At 36.4% G+C, this 19,056-nt stretch overlaps 1 protein-coding gene across 26 annotated transcripts in view; it reads left to right on the plus strand.

The window, feature by feature from the left end:
* The window catches only part of nrxn1a (neurexin 1a), a 352,697-nt gene that overhangs the window by 106,142 nt on the left and 227,499 nt on the right, over nucleotides 1-19,056 (plus strand). For 18 of the 26 annotated variants that reach the window (XM_088610470.1, XM_088610478.1, XM_088610489.1 and 15 more), the window contains 4 exons: nucleotides 1,010-1,311; nucleotides 3,335-3,379; nucleotides 4,311-4,472; nucleotides 13,875-14,313. In XM_088610470.1, the coding sequence (XP_088466596.1) occupies nucleotides 1,010-1,311; nucleotides 3,335-3,379; nucleotides 4,311-4,472; nucleotides 13,875-14,313 (948 nt within the window). The remainder of the gene's footprint in view (nucleotides 1-1,009; nucleotides 1,312-3,334; nucleotides 3,380-4,310; nucleotides 4,473-13,874; nucleotides 14,314-19,056) is intronic. The other 8 variants (XM_088610481.1, XM_088610497.1, XM_088610486.1 and 5 more) reach the window with 2 other exon arrangements.

Raw genomic sequence — 19,056 nt, forward strand, 5'->3', positions numbered from 1 at the left:
TAACGAATTCCTGACATACATTCGTAACTACTAATGTGACAAATGATATATTGGAATGAATTTATTGACTGTAAATGCATGTAGTTTCACAGAGAAATACACATGCACAGAAAATTTCAAATACTAGCTGATAGATGTGTACATGAGTATTGGGAAATTAAGTGAAATAGAATCAATTTAGTTTGAGTGTTCTTGCATTACATCATTTACAAGCCACACAAAGGATATGAAAGTGTCACTCTTATTGTAAACTCTATCCAGTGATTTCACAGACCCTCAGCACTAATTGTAGAGTCTAATGGATTCTAAATCTAATGTTAGTTCAGGTAAACAAGTCTAGTACAATAACAAATCTCGGCCTGTCCATTGTGCATAGCAATAATTTTTGTTCCGATTCATGAATGAAATCAAATTTTTATTTAAGATAAATAAGGAAAATGTAATAATTGGCCAAATGTTGAAGTCAAAGTTAAGATACTGTTAAAACTAGCAGTTAAGGACTTTTGTCCTTAACACATGTGAACTCTGGTGGCTTTTGTGTAACCAGTTTGTCTAGTCTTGTGTATGGTCAGGCACTGCATTCTCAGGGTCCCTTTCTTGCTGAAAAACTGCTGGTTTAAATAACATTTGACAATGCATTTGTGGCCATTTTTTCAATCATTGTTGATTCTCCCAAATCCCTCCTGTTGGTCTGTCCGATTGTGATTTTAGTTCTTCTGTGGAGTCCAGTCCTAAAGGGCTTTGCAGCAGGGTAATGGAACTGTGCTTTAATTACCATGAAGTTGATTCATTCTGCTTTGTTACATTATTGCTAATCACAGGCATCTTTATATCCTCTCTAATCTTTCATGTAGATGTTTTTTGTCTTATTTGCAGATGGACTGAAATTATAGAAAATGGACACAGCAGTGGATCTTGTTAGTTTTGTTTTGTATTCCAAAATAATAGCATGGACTGTACAGGTATTGCCACTAAGAGCTTTCTTTTTCTTTGTTTTTATCTTCTACAGGAAAAGAAGAATACGTTGCCACCTTCAAAGGGTCTGAATACTTCTGCTATGACTTATCCTTGAACCCTATACAAAGCAGCAGCGATGAAATTACTTTGTCTTTCAAAACTCTACAGAGGAATGGACTGATGCTACATACGGGCAAATCGGCTGACTACGTCAATCTTGCTCTGAAAAACGGAGCAGTCTCTCTCGTCATTAATTTGGGGTCGGGAGCCTTTGAAGCTCTGGTGGAGCCTGTGAATGGGAAATTTAATGACAATGATTGGCATGATGTCAAAGTAACAAGGAATCTTCGTCAGGTAACAGTACAAAGGATAATAAGCAAAGAAAAAATATATATTCTTTACAAAAATTCAGATTAAAATGGCAAATTTTACAGATCATTCTAAAACATAATTTTTAAATAAATAATAACAAGTCTATAAAAATACAACAAAGTATACCACATTTGAGCAGGGGCATATCTAGACCTTAGGGGTTAGATATGGTTAGAACCTTAGAACTTATGAGTTTTGAAATCAAGGAAGTTTTTAGTTAAAGCTTCCCTGGCACTTCATTAAATACCCTAGTATATGGTAAAAAACCCTGTGTATAGTAATTGTTTCCAAGCTAAAAAAGGCTGCTTTGTTTAAAAGCATCTGCAGCTGCAGTCTATTCTCTCTTTAAAATTCCTGCATTATACTGTGGCAGAACAGGGTATCAGTGAGATAGCTAGAAGAATAATGTCAGTCAGATGAGCAAATAATGAGACATTTTGAGCTGACAGCACTTAGAAATTAATTTAATTTCTAGAGTCATAGCTAGCAATGACTGTCAAAGCATTTCCTGATTTAAACAAGGCAAGCTCAGTTAACAGCTATTGAGAAGGGCATGCTTTGTATCAATGTTTGTCACCCTGTGACTTGTGTTTAAGCAGTTGTATGATTTATAATCTTAACTTTGATGTCCAAGTTGTAAACACAGCAATGGTTTATGTAATGCCAACAGCAGAAGCTGTGTTAATTAGTTTGCAAAGTGAGTCCTTTCTTTACTGGCATACTGATATACTTTCTGCTTAGCATTTAATTGCATCTTACAAGTGGCTAACAGTGTGCTTACTTTTGTCTTAGCTGCAATTAATGCCAACGTTTCCTTAACCTCCTGGTCTTTTGCATTAGAAGCAACATATTTCAACCTTCCTTTATTTCACTAATGGCAAATAAAGATACAGATTTTAACTCTGCTTTGTTGAAATCACAACAAAATATTCCTAGACACGTCTGTGGATTTTGCTGAAAGAACATCTGAAGTGAGTAAACCGATAAGTGTTGTGCAAAGGATAGGAGACATCTCAGTTCTTCGTTACAGTAGCTAAACCATATTATTTTTCTAAACATTTGGATAAATAGTTCCTATAGAGTAACAACCCAGCACAATACATTATATTAAATTCAATTACATTTTCCGTGCCTTTCTAGGTTTAATTAGGAAAACACTGAAACTTGGGTAATTGCAGCCATTCATCCAGGTTAAGAAGATCAATTAAGTGAGTTTCCATTCAGGATACAAAGTGTGAGTGGATGCACTCCTGTGTAAACTGGTTGCAGGGACATCGAGAACGGTTAGAATGTTCTAGATTTGCTCCTGCTCACATTGTGGCAAAAACATAAGATGTCAAACGCAAGCTAAGAATGCGTAGGTGCATGCTTAGTTGGGAAGTTACAGATATCCATTCTACTCATTCTCTGTGTCGGGATCTTCTTTGCTTTGTTTCATTGCAGTAAAGTGATCCTAAAGTCCATCAATATGACCGAAGGAGGCATGGGAGTTGAGAAGGTTTCCCATGTGTGCTGTAAATTACAGTCGTAGGGATTTGGTGTAAACAAAACTTAAAAAAACAACAACAAAGGACTTTCGTTAAAGAGGGTCAGCTGATGTGCTTTAGGCAATCTATCTTAAAAACCATTTGATGTCTGTCGAAGTCATATACTGTGCAAGAAAACAGGAGACATGTTAGAAATATGGGGCTGCTAGAGTGTAGTAGCAAAGATGCTTAGTAAGGCTTTGTACTGAGGGTCTGAATAAATAATCAGTGCTGGTAACACTGTGGAGGCATATCCGTTAGTCTGCTTTTTTTCTCGTAAACTTATTTTGCCCTTTTTCTATGTTACTAACATGCTTAAAAACTAACATGTCATTCATGGAATGTGTCATTCTACTAACCGTGACCTTTTAACGTTCAGAATAATGTACTAACATGGTAGTAACCATCATATTTTTTGAGTAACAATCGTTATTCTGTTCACAGTTTTTAATTTCCTTTCTCCCCCCTTCTCCACAAAGCACTCAGGCATTGGACACGCTATGGTAAACAAACTACATTGTTCGGTAGATATCATTCTAATTGTTTCTTAGTTTGGGTTTGCCGTGTGTTTCTTTTCTTTCTTTTACTGTAGACATCATTAACAAAAAAGGAACTGCGGTTGGTACTCTTCTGCTTACTTTGAATTCCTTCTTTTCATCTGTTGGTTACCTTCCTTATTTTACCTGTTCCTGTCCAATTCTGTTTAATTCACCTTTAGGGGCATCGTTACAAGCCTTTGCATCAAGCTGTGGTTAACAGGATAAGGCTACTGGCTGGCTGGCCTGGTGTTCATTGGCTCAGCCAGTTTCTTACCATTCACAATGCATGGCATGAACACTGGATGTGTGGAATGATTGCAAAGCTCCATTCATCCATTTTAAAGTCACTGCAAGCAACTTTGTCACTTTTTTCTAAATGTGCTCCTGCATGCACACATCACTGTGTGCTTCCTTTAATCAAATTTTCCTTTAATTATTTTTTTTAATTTTCCTTTTGCGTGCATGCATGCAAAAAGAAAAGAAAGGCATGCTTTTTTGGTTACACCGCTTTTTTTCCTTTGAACAATGCAAAACGTGATTGTGCTTCTAATTGCTTGTGCTTTCAATCTAACCCTGTAGCACGCTGTTTCTTATGTGAAAGACAATCTGCTAAACATACTAATGTACCCTAGCTAAACTAACCTAGAAAACATTCTACTAACACCATTTTTGTGTCTGCTAAATTACTTTTGAGTTGCAGTAGGGACAATACTAACATTACTTCGATAATCGGTAAACTCCATAACTAGTTTAGATTTCCCAAGGGGGTAGCAGACTAGAAACTAATACCAAACTGAAAAAAACAGACATGAAAATGGGTTTCAGACAAAAAATAGGCCTCACACAGGACAATCCAGGAATGTAGCATATAGGTGTCTGAGTATAGCGTGTCCTTTCCCTGTGCTTTGTTATCTAGGTAACAATATCAGTGGATGGAATTCTGACTACCACTGGCTACACACAGGAAGACTACACCATGCTAGGCTCTGATGACTTTTTCTATGTTGGAGGCAGTCCTAGCACAGCAGATCTGCCAGGCTCCCCTGTCAGCAACAACTTTATGGGTTGCCTGAAGGAGGTAAACACTGTTTCCTGTGCTTTCTAAAGACAGATCACCAAATCCTTCTACCTCTGCTTACTTGCACATTTGCGTTCAACAGAGTTTCACCCCAATGCAGAATTCTGTTTGCAGAATGATATTATCTCAGGGATTTGAGAATCAAATGTGTAATGTTTCACAAAACATGCATTCCATACAGTATGCATAATATAATATGAATTACATTTTTGTTACTCCAAAAGAAATGTATATTGCTATATCTCTAACATTTTGCAGACTAAAATCTTCAATAAAAAAATCAAAACATCCCCCAAAATAAAATATTTCTTATTTACAAACCAACATATCCATGAGTTGAAATGTGATTATTTGGAAAAAAACAAACAGTTGGCCTACAAGTTACTGTTTGGCTCATTTACATTTACAAAAGAGCATACTTTCATTGTCACAATAGGTAACTCCAAAAGTTTTAACTTTTTCAGCATTCAGTATTGAAAAGCAATTATTTCACACAATACCATTGACCTCCAGTGCTCAAGGTTCACAAAATATGTGCAGGGTAGGCAACTAATTCATTGTCTGGAAAGTGAATAGAAAAAAACAGCTTTATTGAGTTTTGTTTAAGATTCAAGAAATGACACACTACGCTTGAAACCAGTAGTCGTCCGAACACAGTTTTATGTATAAGGCTCTTTTACCCAGTGGTTTGATGTAAACAGGCATTCAATATGTATCCTATGACTTTTAAACTGCAGTTCTGTGAAGGTTCTCTTAAGGTCAGTCTTTATATTTACAGTACAATATTTTTTAAATTAAATATTGGTGTTCAAAATCAAATCGTATGTCAGATAGTGCATTGATGTACTGTTTAATGCCATTTTTAGAATAAGGCTGTGGTTTTCAAGAGCAAGCAGGTGTTACAACGAATTATGATTAATTAACCATGACTGTTTCACAGTAATTCAAACAGAACTGTCTAAAGAGACTTCCAGTTATGGTTTGTATATACTAAGTCAAAATGAAAAATCCTGAATAGCCCCTTTATAAGGCTTATCAAAATTGTATATTTGTATATTGTCCAGTGAAATGGGCTTTAATATCATTCTTATAAGAGTGTGCTGTTTAATACTGTTGGTATCAGGCAGTAATCACAATCAGTTCATTACAATTTTGATCTGCAGTATTCCAGTCACTTACTGAACAAGCTAAATTGTAAGTCACAAAAGGACACTTACAGGCTGGAATGGCTGTCATGCCAGCTGTAGTTGAAATAGGTAAAGGATCAGCACGATATGCTCCTAGATAGATTTGGAATTTTGCATTTCCTTAAACCCAGTATTTCATTACATCTGACAAAACAGAGAAAAATGGTGTAGTAGCCTATAAGGAACTGTCTTTCAAAATAAAGCAATGTAATTGTAGACAAACACTTCCTGAGTTGAGCAGTTTGCACAAGATCCCCCCTAGGTTGTACATAGTAAACTGAAATTAATTTTCTTTAATATTTATATTTCAGTTTTGCTATATGTACATTTTTTTTCTTTTTCGTCAGGATCTACGTCTTTGTTTCTGGGATTGCTTTCAAACAGCTTATGGCAAATACAGCAATTTAAAAGAGCTTTTCTGCACTTTTTTCCCCAGAAGTTATAAATGACTTTTATTCCTCATTGGCATCTAGGAACAAAGTGCTGAATCAGGATTTATCTCACAGACTGCTATGTTGATGTTTGTAATTACTCATACTATGTACAATATACGTGCTTGCTTATATTACATTAAGCAGCATTACCTGTAAAGCCCATATTTTAATTTAAGACATCAATAATATGCTGGTAATATGCTGGTAATATGCCAGCACCCATATCACCCTGCAACTCACAACTGGCAGCCCACTGAAGCTAAGCAGGTGTGAGCCTGGTCAGTACCTGGATGGGAGACCTCCTGGGAAACACTAAGGTTGCTGTTGGAAGAAGTGTTAGTGGGGCCAGCAGGGGGTGGTCACAATGCCCCAGTATAGTGATGGGGATACTATACTGTAAAAAAGGCGCTGTCCTTCGGATGAGACGTAAAACCAAGGTCCTGACTCTCTGTGGTCATTAAAAATCCCAGGGCGTTTCATGAAAAGAGTAGGGATATAACCCCGGTGTCCTGGCCAAATTTCCAATTCCAATTCCAATCATGGCCTCCTAGTAATCCCCATCTATGAACTGACTTCATTACTCTGCAGTCCTCCCCACTGATAGCTGATGTGTGAGCTTCCTGGCGCACTATGGCTGCTGTCGCATCATCTAGGTGGGGCTGCACATTGGTGGTGGTGGAGGAGAGTCCCCATTACCTGTAAAGTGCTTTGAGTGGAGTGTCCAGAAAAGTGCTATATAAATGTTAGCAATTATTAAATATAATTAATAAGGCATATAAACATTTCTACACATATATAATTTAAGCAATTGTTTAAGATATATACTAAGGTGTCATATTGTGCATTTCACTAGTCGTGAAATATGTTTTATACTACTACTTTCTACTACTGTTTGATCATTATAAACAAACTTTTCTATATTCGATGCCAGAAATCTCCAACCTTGGCCCTAGAGACCCCCAATCCAATTAGTCTTTTAGGTCACCCTGAATCACCTGTTTTTTAAAGATTAGGAACCTGTCTGCAATAGCATGGACACAAATGTTTCCGCTTGAATGCCGTATTGAAAATTGTATTATTGGAGTGCTAGCGAATCGTTTCTTAATGCTTTAGCCAGATGGCATAAAAACCCTGTTTGCTTGTTAGCTTGTGAGTAATAGTTGCTGTCCAGGTAGCTCATTTCATATTGGAATGTTCTTGCCTTCAAAAGGTGCCCTTTATCTTCACAATCCTATTGATTGCCTTTTACTCCTTGTGTGCTCCACATCCAAGCTCCTGAGCCTTTGGATGCTTCTCTTTTCTCAGAAATAGAAAAATTTGGTCATAATCCCAGATGATCCCTTTTTGTAGATTTCTTTTTTGCCTTTTTTGTGTGCTGCCTTTATTGTTGCTAAAAATATTGTCAATTTACTTCAGCTTTGTAAAAGAATCATAAAAGCTTTGTTTTTTGTTCAAAAGAAGCAGCCAGAAAGAAAGCCACACATACAATAAATGTGTATATCCCAAGGAAAGAGACATACTGTACAGAATTATTGTCTACACTCTCTACACTCTTTATAGTACATTGATTTTCTCCATATTGCAAGTTCTCTGCTTTTAAGTAGTTTGATTTTTCACTTTTCTTTTTCATTAAACTTGTTTTTTGGCTTTTGTTTATTACATTTTAGATTAAAATGAGTTACAGTATGTATTATGTTCATATGAAATGGTTGTAGACTTTTTTTTGTGACCCTGTCTTCACTTTACATATTCTGAGTTTACTCTACATAGCAAAATATTGTGTCCCATTGACTGTCCAGCAAATTGTGCTTGCCTCCTTTTATTTTTTTGACACTATTTATCAAGCAGACTAATTAATCCAGGAAAATGTCATTTGAAAGAAATGATCAAAGCTGATGACAGAGAAGTGTGGAGGGAATTAAAATTATTGTCAAATAAAGCTCAATAGACAGTCAATAGACCTTTTGGTAGTTTCCACACTGATGACATGATTTCAGCCTGGTTTTTAGCCCAACAGTCAACGTTGGAGGGTGTGTTGAGCCAGTGGGTATTTGGTATGTGATCATTTACTCTAACCCACTTCTCCTACACTGTATAAGCCAAAAATAAATTAAATGATCATTCTCTCTTTAGTGTATTGACACAGTAGATGTTCTGCTATCAAAGGCAATCTGAAAATACCCTTGGTGATACTGTACATGGTTGCCTTCGTTCTCTCAGCTAGCACACATGTTTAATTAAAATCTGTATTGTTAGGCCTTACAATAAAAGTACACTTAGCAAACCGGTCTCTATTTTACCATTGTCCTTCCTTTTAATGTTATTGTCAGCACACACTGGTCCATAATAAGCACAACGGTTAATTTGTAGTATACCAACCAAATAAATAAAATGCAGGTGAGCGCTGACAAAAACATCTCTTTTGAGAAACATTTTGCACTTCTTTTCTTATCAGTTATACTTTTCAGAAGTACTGTTTTGATTAAAAAGTACAAAATATTAGTTGCCTCTCCATTTTCAGTGTTTTAGAAACCTGGACTGTGCTATTTGCAAATTGCTGATATAGAAAGCATTTTGCCGTGTCGTGCTTCAGCCAGTTAGGTAGTGTCCCTATTGTACTGTAGAACATTGCTCAGAAGGTTTTACTTACCTTTCAGAACAAACTGATGTAGGGCTGATAGTGAAACTGTTCATTCCACATGGCCAGTTTCAATGTGTAAACACAAGTGCAGATTATTTTATTTCAGTATTGTTGTTTAATTCTTCTTTGCTCGTATATACAGTAGATATGGCACTTTCAGTACTGTTTCTGTTCAATATCTGTTGTTTTTTTTCTAATATTAACAGCAGACAGTCTGCACTGAGAAGAAGCAGCTCTAAGTAGCTGCAGTACTGTAGTTAGACCTTTGCAGTTTGCACAATGTGCTTTAATGGCTGTATTAATGATTCAGTACAAGACTCAACATGACTGATTCAGCACAGAGCACAACATGATATATTTATTTGTATTTTAATCTACATAATTGGAAACAAAAGGAAACTAAAAAGATAAACTATTATATAACTGGGACTCTCCATGAGCTGTGTCTGCTGTGATCTGTCTGGCACAGTGAGAGCGCACCCTACTGGGGAGAAGCAGTTCTTCCACTAAGTGCTGAGTCCCTCGCAAATGGGTCTGGTCATTTGGCGATGTACAGTAGTAGCACGAACACCTATGACATTGGCCAGCTGAGCGTAGGAACAATGCTCGTAAAGTATTGATGCATCTTTTTATAATATTAAAAAACATTTTAATAGTTCTGCGGGAATTGTTGTTTGTTTGTGGTTAAAATGAAATGTCTAAACAAACTGAAGAAACTACAAAGGAACAAGTAATAGGTTAATTCCATGCTGCAAAGAGAAGGAAGGAAACACAATGTTTCAACTGTGGAGCCCTCTTCGGGTGTTAGAAAGATAGGGCAGTCAGCAAACATAATATAGCATGGGAAAACAAAGGCCAGGAGAGAGGAGGAGGCAGAAGCAGGGGAGAGGCAGAGTGGCCAATCAAGTGGTGCGAGGTCGAGGGAGGTGAGGAGAGGTGTGAAATGAAACCTACAAATGAATAGAGAGAATTAGAAGAAAACAAGTCTTTTGTTGAGAGAAGGGGGAAGGTGTGAATATTCAGGATAATTTTAGTTTCTGTAGTCTTTCTGATGTTGGTGTTAGGATAACCAGCTTTGAGAACACAAAGAGATCAGTGTGATCATGGCCGTCAGAGGTGAAATTAGACTATATGGGTTTGGAGAAGTCTTTAATCTTCACAGCCCTAACATGTTCTCTGAAGCGGTCTCCGAGTCTCCTTCCTGTTTCCCCAATATAGATGGCTGGGCATTTACTGCAAGAGATACAGTAAATAAAGTTGCTGGAGGTACAAGATGTCATCTGAGTGATCCGGAATTGTCCTGAGGGGCCTTGAATGAGTGTGGTGTTAGATGTGTACTTTGTTGCAAGGGAAAGTGCCTGGTGTGGATGATTGCTGAGGGCGGTCAAGGGACCTGTGAACAAGAAGGTTACACAGATTAGGTGTATTATTTGTTTTATTTGTCTGTGTGGTTCCATTGCAGTTAGTTTGTACACCTTGATGAGTTGATGATCACTGGAGTTGTGCAACGATGTGGAGTTTCCTCCAGGGGTTTCAGAGATGTGTCTGTCAACCACTGTTCAGAATCAATAAACAATAGGTCAGTGTGCATGTGTTTACTAAACAGAGGTTGGGAGGCAGGGGAAGCAGCGCAGCTGTTTTCTCACACTGACTGCAAGGACATCTTTTGCCTGTCAGAAAGCTTGTAATCATCAGCCAGGAGTCATCACATGGTGTTCGACAGTCCTGAGAGTCGTAATAACTATAAAGATGTTCACTCCAGCTCAGTGTCCATCATTAGCAAGAAAAAGCATAAAGTACCTTTTTTTCCCAACATCATATATTTATATCCCTCACAAGGAAGTTACGTTAGGTGCTCATTATTTTGTTACAGAAGCAATTTACTTTATTTTTTAGAATGTTTGCATCCACAAAAGTCTGCATTTTATCCATCCTTCCCAGTGATTCAAGATTTGATGGTAGCAAGATGAAGAGGCATCTTGCTTCTACTCAAACATGGCAGGTGTGTTTGGCTAGTAATTTTCAATTAGTAAGATATTTAAAAAACACTCAAATTAACTAAATTAAATTAAATAACTAAATTAAAAGTATGGTCTTATGCGTGTCTTATATGCATACTCCACCTTAATGTACCTTAAGAACACTTGTGTTCTTAAAAGTGTCTGATAATGGGCGGTGTGGTAGCTCTGTGACTAATGATCTGTGGCTGGAAGGTTGCCGGTTCGTATCCTGCGGCCGGCAGAGGAGTCCTACTTCGTTGGGCCCCTGAGCAATGCCCTTAACCCCAACTGGTCCAGGGTCACCGTATACAGTAAGTGATCCCAGGCTTCTCTCCCTGTCTGTGTGTTTAATGGAGAGCAAGTTGGGATATGCGAAAAGAAGGCAATTCCTAATACAAGAAATTGTATATGGTCAAGAAAGTGATCTTAACAGTGTGGGATATTCCTTGCAGCAGCAGACTATGCACATATTTGTAAAAAAAATGCTGGCATGTGCCATTGTTGGACATGAACAAGCACTATAATATAAAATATCATCATTGCTAGAAGATAATGATGTTGGTTTTCAGAAATAGATATCACAAATAAATATGCAAATACTGAAGCTGTGTATAAATATGTGCTTTCTTTTTTTAGATGAAAAATTGGAGATTTGCAATTTTTTCTTTTATCTTCCTGATTTTGGTTCCAATGCCTATATGAATTATTAGAAGGCAGCTCTGTGATAATGTTGCTGGTTGACGTGGAGTGTCCACTGAGTATTTTCTACAGTATTTTTAATTCACGGTCTCTTGAGAACATAAGAAAGGCTGCAAACAAAAGGAAGATGTTCGACCCATCTAGCCTGTTTTGATGCTAGTAGAAAATTGATCAGTGGATCTCATCCGGCTATTTCTTGAAAGAAGCCCGAGTATCGGATTCAACAACATGTTGAACAACTGCAAGTTTATACTGAAAAATATATTAACTGTCTGTTTAGACTCGAATTTGAACACATCTTTTGTGAGGATAATGGTTCATGGAATGTAGTCATAGCTTACATAGTTAATTTTCCCATCCTCTCATTCTGGAGCACACAATTTGCATTTGTTGTAAATGTGCTTTAAGAGTGTACTGTAAAACCTCACAACCTTAAATTCTTTCCTTATTAAGGAGAAGTGTGATGTAAGGATTTTAACAGTTTTAAAAATCAGTCGTGTTGCAGAATAGCAAAAAATGGAGCAAAACGTATTGTTTATGCATTCTATTGGTCCATGTACTGTAGATATTTAAGAATGTTCATTATTAATGCAGACATGATACTGTAACACTATACAGTATGGTTAGAAAAATGTGTTAGGTCAAAATTGTCTGTTTGAAATAATGTGGCAATATCTTTGCATTTATAAACTGCTGATGTGAAAAGGTGATATGTGGTGTGTACCAATTCATATATACTTGGTAATTGTAATATTTCTTTATTGATTTTGCAAAAACTGCTTACAGTACATTCATTGTTCAGATGAGTACAGACCTTGTATGATTGAAATTTCTGAAGTATCATCAGTATCCATTTAATTGCATCTACATGTCATTATTTTTACTGGAAACAGTTCAAATTAAAATTGAGTCAATTTAAAAGGAGGGATATTGAATACCTCTGATAATAAAAATGATATTAATGTGCCCTGTGTCAAAAGATCCACAGCAATGCTACTGCTCAATATCACCTTATAGAAAAAGAGAGATAATAAAGCTCCAGTAGCTCTACAATGGGAGCCCTGCTGATCTGAATTGTGCAATTCTGTGCACACAGCCACAACCCATACTTGACTGTAAGCACAACTGAACAGAGCAGGAGTGTCATTCTGTAATCGCAGCCATGAGACTCAGCAGCACACTGCTGCCAAAGATCACTCTTACCGTTGGCACACATGCGCTTTGAAGCTCATACTGGATGAAGTGTGACAAGTCAGTCCTTCAGCAGTCTAGGGCACAACTGGAAGGGAAATGAAACTTTTGTCACTTGTTTCTTGTCACTGGTATAAGAAGCAGGTGATAAATTTGGTAGTATAATATGTTTGTGACATTACAGGTTGTTTTATGGCAGAATGAGGTAATAACACTGCTCTTGAATAAAGAACTGGTGTCCTCTTTTTGCTATAAATATGAAATGACAGTTATTTTGTAGCTGACCTAGAAATCCACCGAAGATCCCAGTTATTTAGAAAAGGCAGATACCCATCACTGCATCTTTACATAACTGCCTATTCATAATTTAAACATATAACATAGAGCAAAATACAAGTCATACAGTATATGTTCTGTATAAAGTCTTTTCATCTGTAATTGGATGTGAAACTAAATGCATTTAACAACTATTGAAAATATCAACACTTAGATTAGTCAATTTTCCAATTAACAAAATATTCTTTACACATACTGAATTGTATATACAGTAGCTTGCTTCAAAACAATGTTTAAAAGGCTTTTAAGTTAATTCACTCTTGCACTGTTGGCTTTTAAAGCAATTTGTGCCAGGATTTTTAAAACAGTGGGAATAATTTTCACAGCAATAGAGCAAGAGTGTGGCTGAGAAGCAGCCATTAGGTCTTGTTAAACTCTACAGTGATTCCTGAGAGAAATGATACAGTGTACTCTGTCATCCCCTGTGGTTGCTCTTACTCATGTTAAGTACACTGACTGAAACAATGCTAATTCCTAAAAAGCCTCTTTTATTTTCACACTTGTCATTCTGTAGAAGTGTTGTAATACTTATTCTGTAAATACCCAGAATTGAGTACAAGATTCTCAATATATTTGTTTACATTTTTCTGGAAACCAAATGAGTGTACCTCAATAATACTATAATCTTAACTCACTTATACTATAGTCTTTTATTTATTATTTTAAAAAATAAGTAAAATATTGTAAATATTGTACTTTATAATAAGGTGATTAGAACAACTCACTGCATTTATGAAGTTCTATATTAAGTGAAGGTACAAAAGCTAACAATGGATATGATTACAAGCAAATTATACTGTAGGACAAGTATGCTGCAAACAGAATTCTGTTATTTTCTTTTTTTTTAATGGCACACTATGTTTATTCCTAAACTTGCAACTTTAACCTTTTGATGTTTTCCACTTTGTGAACAGGTTGTGTATAAAAACAATGATGTCAGATTAGAACTGTCCAGACTGGCTAAACAGGGGGATGCCAAAATGAAGATCCATGGTGTTGTAGCATTCAAATGTGAGAACGTGGCCACCTTGGACCCCATCACGTTTGAAACCCCAGAGTCCTACATCACTTTGCACAAGTGGAATGCTAAGAAAACGGGCTCTGTGTCCTTCGACTTTCGCACCACAGAGCCAAATGGACTACTTCTCTTTAGCCATGGCAAGCCAAAGCAGCAGAAAGATACCAAAAATCCTCAGACCATGAAGGTGGACTTCTTTGCTATTGAAATGTTGGACGGCCACCTCTACCTTCTACTTGACATGGGATCAGGAACCACAAAAACCAAAGCAGTGAACAAAAAGGTGAACGATGGAGAATGGTATCATGTGGACTTCCAGAGGGACGGGCGATCAGGTACTGCCACAGCTGCTGGAGCATGCCGAGCTACTGTAGACTGTTGTCTCCCTTATTTCATGCTGTGACGCTTCCATCCTGTTGTCATTTGTCGTCTATTAGTACATTAGAATATGTCGCCAAAGCAACGGCTTTGCCAGATTCCGTTTGCAAATACATTTCCCCCCTCCTAGAATTAATAAGATAGAATGATTTGGAGCCTAATGGCTTGATAATTGTCCTCAGTAAGCATGTTAAACAACCCTCTGTTTTTAAGAGTACAATTAATTTATTGGCCTTTGTTGTTACATTTTTTTAATTCAAGTTTTCAAAATCAATCTTTAAGATGAACACAGAGCAGTATGTTATGCACTGTAGCAAAATAAAAACAATACCATAAGTGAACTGTACAGTAAATAAGAAACGCTACAGTATGTACTGTACAGTAGTACTAAGCCTAAACAAAAAAAGTTTGGCTATAAATCAGTGATTCATAGTACTCAGACAGGGTTGATCAGAAATGCATTTTTAAACAAATTTGTAATGTCGTTGGTTATGAATTTTCAAAGTTCCCTTATTTTGCTGAAGTTAGGATAGTGGAGTGAAAGACAATGATAGCAGTGTCAAACATGGCACTCATTGTGATATGCAATTCAATTCTAGCCCCTGCAATTCTGGACAGCGTGCTTTCTCCCTATTGCTGGGCCATCTATAAGACAGCACAGTGTAGACAGTAAAGCTCACACTGTCACACCTGGGGTTTGAAGTGCCTTTCTGGGGCTTTTTATCTCATGCACCAATGAGTATAAGGTCAGTGCTCAAATACTGAGCAACCACATACTGTGTTGGCGTTTTAGGCTACTGTAACAGCTGCCTCTCTGCAAATGCACATGTACAGTATATGTGGCTTAGCTAAAGGAGATTTTAAGCAATTTGTTTTAATTGTTTTAAGGATAATTGCTAGTTTACTTGAATATGGAAGTGAACTTATCTTCCAATGCACACTTTCTCTCACACACATTTACACGTACAAAGTTACCTGAGCTGCACATATTTATCCCTATTAAAAAGTTAAATGTATAAAGTGTGAATACTGAACCATCACGTGTATTTTAATTAGCCAACTTAATTTAGGAATAATGTTACTATACGTTTTTAAAATATCTGATATTTTTTATATTTTTAAGTTAACAGTGTAATGTATACGTATATGCATAATACCATTACTAATAATAATAATTGCACACCATCCAAAGTAAAACATTTATCTGATTATAACCAAATCTATTGGAAGCAAGTTCTCTCTGCTCAGCCTGTGTTACTATGGTAACATGAATCTGGCTCTTAACCATTTAGTGCACAGTGCACAAATTAACTGAGGGAGAATGTAGTTCTCTTATAGACCTTTATCCTACCATTATTTGTTACATCTCTGTTACCATCTTAGAATTTTGTGTCAAATAAAAAAAAAAATGTTTCCCAAACATATGTCATGTTAAAATAGAACAGGTGACAGGATGCAATTTAAGACTAATGCATGTAAGGGGAATACCCTAAATCTCTCATTTGGTCTTTTACCTTTATCATACAGTATATTTTATTGTGCCTCCTATTTTTCATTCTGAAGTCACAGGCACTTGTGAGTGCAGAACTGTTATTTTTCTTGCAAGAATCTCATCCCTATGTTCATGGCATAGTCGGTTCATTGAAATATTATCTTTTTTCTTCATGACAGCCTGACAGATTTGTGAAAGTATTTAGAGCACTTTTCTTTTTCAGGTCACTTCTTTCATTTTTTTAAAAAAGAAAACATAAGCTCATAAATTCAAGAATGACTTCCTTCATTGTGCTTACAAATATTTTGAGAACCCAGTATTACTGTTGTATATAATCACCTCAGTATACATGTAGGGGATTTCCATATTCTATAATGTGTTTTGCTATTTCTTTTGCAGATAAGCATTTTAGAGTTTTTTACTTACATACAGGATTATAAGTGCATGAGAACAAAGTTAACTTTTAATAGTTATTCATTTCTCACATCTACAGCATAATACAAATAACTGAACATATTCAGATAAACTTTTATTGCATAAAAACAATATAAAGTAATAAATGTTAATATATAATATTGCTATTGGTAATTCTTCTTTACAGCAATTTTGAACATGCTTGCAGGATGCCTAGTTATAAACAACAGAGGCACAAAAATTGAATTATTTGGTGCCGTTTCCGAATTATGTTAGAAGAAGATTTCATTGGTACTACATTACTGTTACAAGACTGGGTGCATGCTACCAACAAAGGGATCACAAAGGATTATCTGCGCTCTGGACAGCATCAAATTACACAGATAGTTATAGTGGCTGAGCTGGAATCTGGTTGTGTGAAGCAGCCTTTTTGCCATCTGTGAACACCTCCTTTAAAAAATAAAGGATACATTAAGGCCTTCCTTTCTAGAGGTTTGAATCTGTTCTCAATAATTAATTTATTGCATCTATGTAGTACTTTTCATCCCAAAGGATTACAGAGATAAAAGTTTAATACGAAAAGTTTAATGTCTCATCCAAAGGACCTTCTGCTGCACAATGCCTCCTGTCAGCATACAGGGACATTGATTTGGAAATTCTGCTCCAGAGGGAAGTGTGTCGCCTTCAGGTTTGCAACACCACTGACAGTAGCAACCTGGGTGTCCTAGGAGGTCTCCAATCTCGGTCAGACCAGGCTCAGCACTGCTTAGCTTATACGATCTGACTACAAGGTGGGAATAAAACTGCCAGCTCAATCAGCCTTACATGGCATCAACATGACATGTAAACAAACAGATTTGAATGACCAGAACATGTTTACAATGCCTGCACCCTCGGAGCACCTCAGTTCTTACCTGGCAGCAAAATGCAGCGTGAATATGCATCTTTGGTGCATACTTGGAAATTGGCTGAAGTGTTGTCAGTCATTGCAGACTTTGATAGCCAGAGGCTCTTTATCTTCTGAGTAAGAATCCCAATTCACTCAGATTCTCATTTAGTCAGTGCTGCAGTTCTGTGTAGTCTTCATGGTTGATAACAACTACAGTGAAGAAAAGTCACACTCAGAGGAAATGTGTCCTTCAGCATGTCTAGCCTCCAAAACAATTGGTATGTTATGACATACAGTATGGGCAATTTACTGTACATACAGTATATACAATGTTTTTACGCTAATAGATTTTATAGATTTATAGACTATACATATTGTATATAGAAAATACTGTACAGTACGTCCCTGTATTCCTGGGAACGGACGTCATTAGAAAGTTGATTTTTTTTATCCTACATTTGCTTTACTATTGCCTATTAAATCAAAGCATGCATGCAGTTGCGTACTGTAGGTTTTTAGATTTCTGTTTAAATGAAAAATGGAAAATGATACTTGGATACAATAAATGATTAATTATTCTTTTAAAAACAAATGCTGTATATTTCACATTTCTACCCAGTGATTTTTGGATGGAAAAATAATAAGAAGATGAAAATCTGTTTCCTGTGAACAAAGCACAGCCCACTCATATCCTTTGCAGATTTATTTTGAAAAGCAGTTAGATAGATGTCCTGTGTGATGTGTCTGATGAAAGTGCTTTCTTTGCTCTCCATTAATGATTTATGAGTGGATATGGAATCTGGCTCACTAGACATTCTGCAATGGCTTCTGTGCCCCCATAGTAATGCTGGCATTCCATCAGGAGTGGAGTATTGATTTCATTCTTATATATCCATAAAGCTTTTGTTTAATGCCACTGACTGCTATTTTAGTACTATTCTTGTGTTTGCATTGCAATAACTGGCTTCCAGCATTTAATTAAATTCTGGCATTGAGAATAGATTTTCAAAATATTCAGATATCCAGATTTCAGTAGTTTGCTTATGAATGCAATAAAGTGCTGGAAAAGTATTTATACTGTAACTCACCTAGCTGAGGGAACGATAGCCTAGTAGTGAGGATAGGCTTCCCCAATAGCCCATACCAAAATGCTATAGAGAAGATTTTTTTCCCTCAAAGGATAGTTAAATACAGTTATTAGATGAATAAGCGAAGGAGTTGCTGCAAGGGTTTAGATGGGATGGTGGAAGAGGTGCAAAAGAGTTACATAAAAGGAAATCCTGGGTGTGAGACTTACAGTACTGTACATGTATATACATAGACGAGCAGAAGTGAGCAAGATCAGGATGTCACCTTCCACCCAAACGTCTCTTATATACTTCATTTGTTGAAATGAGAAAACATATTTATAACAGAAACCTTTTGTCTTAGTATTTCTAAAATGTAATAATAATAATAATAATAATAATAATAATAATAATAATAATAATAATAAACTTTCTTTTATATAGCGCCTTTAAAGGTAATATAAAAGGCGTAAAATGTAGTGTATACAGTAAATGCTGTACACTTTGCTGAAAGTGTCATATTGACTGCTAAAGAGGTAGCAAAACAATAGTCCATTAGTTGCAGCTGTTCTATCTATAGTTGATCATCCAGTACTTCATTTTTGTGAATACATACAGTGCAGTGCTTCTCTCTCTGTACCTTCAAAAGCAGAAAGAATTTCACATGCCTACGAAACCCATGCATATAAGAAGGATATACTTCTAAATATTCCAGTTCTAAATACTTCTTTTAAAATAACACTCTAGCTATGACTTCTGTATGTGAAAAATCAAATTCATCCCTCAGATTCATCCCTTGAGCTTCTCTCATCACATTGCAACAAATATTCCTAAAACA

Source organism: Lepisosteus platostomus, chromosome 17, assembly GCF_059453375.1.
Source record: "Lepisosteus platostomus isolate fLepPlt1 chromosome 17, fLepPlt1.hap1, whole genome shotgun sequence".
Classification (NCBI taxonomy): Eukaryota; Metazoa; Chordata; class Actinopteri; order Semionotiformes; family Lepisosteidae; genus Lepisosteus; species Lepisosteus platostomus.